The sequence below is a fragment of the Amphimedon queenslandica genome, unplaced genomic scaffold (assembly GCF_000090795.2).
Source record: "Amphimedon queenslandica unplaced genomic scaffold, v1.1 AMPQUscaffold_7520_Cont20530, whole genome shotgun sequence".
In the NCBI taxonomy this organism is placed as follows: Eukaryota; Metazoa; Porifera; class Demospongiae; order Haplosclerida; family Niphatidae; genus Amphimedon; species Amphimedon queenslandica.
The window spans coordinates 1-2135 of NW_003552197.1; the positions used below are offsets into that span (position 1 = coordinate 1).

Consider the following 2135-nt stretch of genomic DNA (forward strand, 5'->3'; position numbering starts at 1 on the left):
AAAAAATGAATTTAGAAGCAGAAAACTATATAAAAATACAACATACCCTGTATGTGGACTGTTATATTGTGAGAGTCTGTGGCATTAATCAGATTAGTAACATTGTTTTTGGCTTGACATGTGTAAGTTCCTTCGTCCCTCTCTCGATTTGAATTTATGATTATTAATTCCATCTGGAATTTAGTTTGTGTCAAAATATTGCTATTGATCAGCCGTTTATTTCTGTGGTACCATGTTATTAATGGTTGAGGAACACCACTTACATAGCACCACAGATGTATCCTATCAGTTTCATTCACAATCAATTGTGTAATGTTAGAATGAACAGAAGATGGAACTATAGAATAAAAACAATATATAATACTGGTGATAATTGAGAAGCAAAATAATTATTCTTTGTACATTAGTCTTGCAATTATCATTAATTTTGATAGAGAATAGAACCTAGATCTATTTGCCAATTCATACATGCAGCTGTTTCTACACATTTTATGTCTAAAGGTAACCATTTTGGTAGACTAAACAAATTGAGAATTTTGTTGTAACTAGTTACTGTTATTGATGAGTTGCTGTGCATGATAATAAATAAAACAATACAATAGCAACTTACACTGTATCTCAATATCAGCAGTACTGTAGGAAGACAGTGTTTGTGGGCTTTGTTGAAAGAGTGTTCCTCTATCATAGAGATTATAACTTGCAGGAATGTCTGCCAAGAGCTGAATAAAGAAGTGTGTTTTTACTGTACAGCTCACAACAAATGAGCTTCGTGCTGTAATGGAGATTTTAAAACTGACATTGCTGTCTAGGACAAACAAATACCCTTCCAGACTATTAGTATAAGACTCATTCCATCCCCCTTCAATGTATTTTGATGTCTCCCATTTTGCAGTCATTGTATGAAGACTTTGAGCTGACAAATCAAGAGTTAAGACCTCTCCTGGAGTTTTTGTTGTACTTATGGGATTTTTTGTAATTACAGCAACTAGATTAAAAGAATATTATATAGTAACAGTATCATTTTTTAGTGACAAATAATATTTGCTTTCACTAAATTTGATTAAGTCAACAATTACAACTTTGGTAAATTACTTACATGGACTCTGAACGACAGAAAAACTGTAATCAAAAATGTCATCTTGATTACTGACTGAACTGCAAGCATATCTGTTGAGGTCATTATAAGAAATTGAGTATGTGCTGTGTTTCAAATTGATGGTATAGTATGGCCACAACTCTTTTGTAATGCTAGCAACACCGTAGCTTGTCTTAAGTATATACTTATTGTTTCGTCTCCATTGAATATCATCACATTCTGCACAGATACATGATAAAGTCACTATCTCATCAGCTTCAGACAACTGTAAAATGTGGGCATATGTATGACCTATTAATCAAGCCTAAAAAATTAAACATTATAAAGTGCCTCATTACCAGTGTGAGTGTATAGCTTGTGATATTCAGATACATTGGAGGTAGAGTTGTAACTGATGGCTATTAGTTGCATTGAGAACATATGGCTGAATGGAATTGACCAGTTTACACGTATGATGTCATCACCTTCTTTATTAACGTAGAGGAAAGGATGACTACTAACATAATGATTGTGAGAGATGTTAGCAGTTTCATAGTTCTGATACACTCTAGTACTTGATCCTGATGAAAATAAGGTTTGAAATGCAACAAGTATATTTGGTTGAGGGAAACTTTGTACAACACAACTACCATTCACTAAGTAATATCTCTTTTTATATAAACTTGTATTATTTGAAATCAACATTGGTGTAGCTAAAGACATTATAATATGTTTTTCTCTATAGACCAATTAACTTACAAGTGCTCCTGATGTAAACTGGTTTTGAATAGTTTAGACCAAATGAGGTGTTGACTCTACAGTAGTAATATCCAACTGTTGAGTTATTAATAGGATTCAAAAGAAGAGAACTGTTCCACCACACATATCCTTCATCATCAGAGTTAGGATTGTACACAATATTAGACACTTTACTACCACTGATGATAGTGTAGTCACTGGATCTATTAGATATCTCATCAGTACTATACAACCATGAGACTTCAAATGGAGACTCTCCATAAACAGAACAGTTCACATACACTGTCTTGTAGTCCAAATA

At 33.0% G+C, this 2135-nt stretch overlaps 1 protein-coding gene across 1 annotated transcript; it reads right to left on the minus strand.

Moving 5' to 3' along the window:
- Positions 1 to 46: 46 nt before the first annotated feature.
- Positions 47 to 2129, minus strand: LOC109591679 (uncharacterized; the record flags this gene model as incomplete). The annotated part of the gene is made up of 5 exons (XM_020007360.1): positions 1835 to 2129; positions 1435 to 1788; positions 1097 to 1387; positions 611 to 985; positions 47 to 337 (listed from the first exon to the last, which is right to left on the minus strand). Coding segments are annotated over exons 2-5 (1303 nt in total), but the record flags the coding sequence as incomplete, so codon positions are not given.
- Between the last annotated feature and the right edge of the window lie 6 nt (positions 2130 to 2135).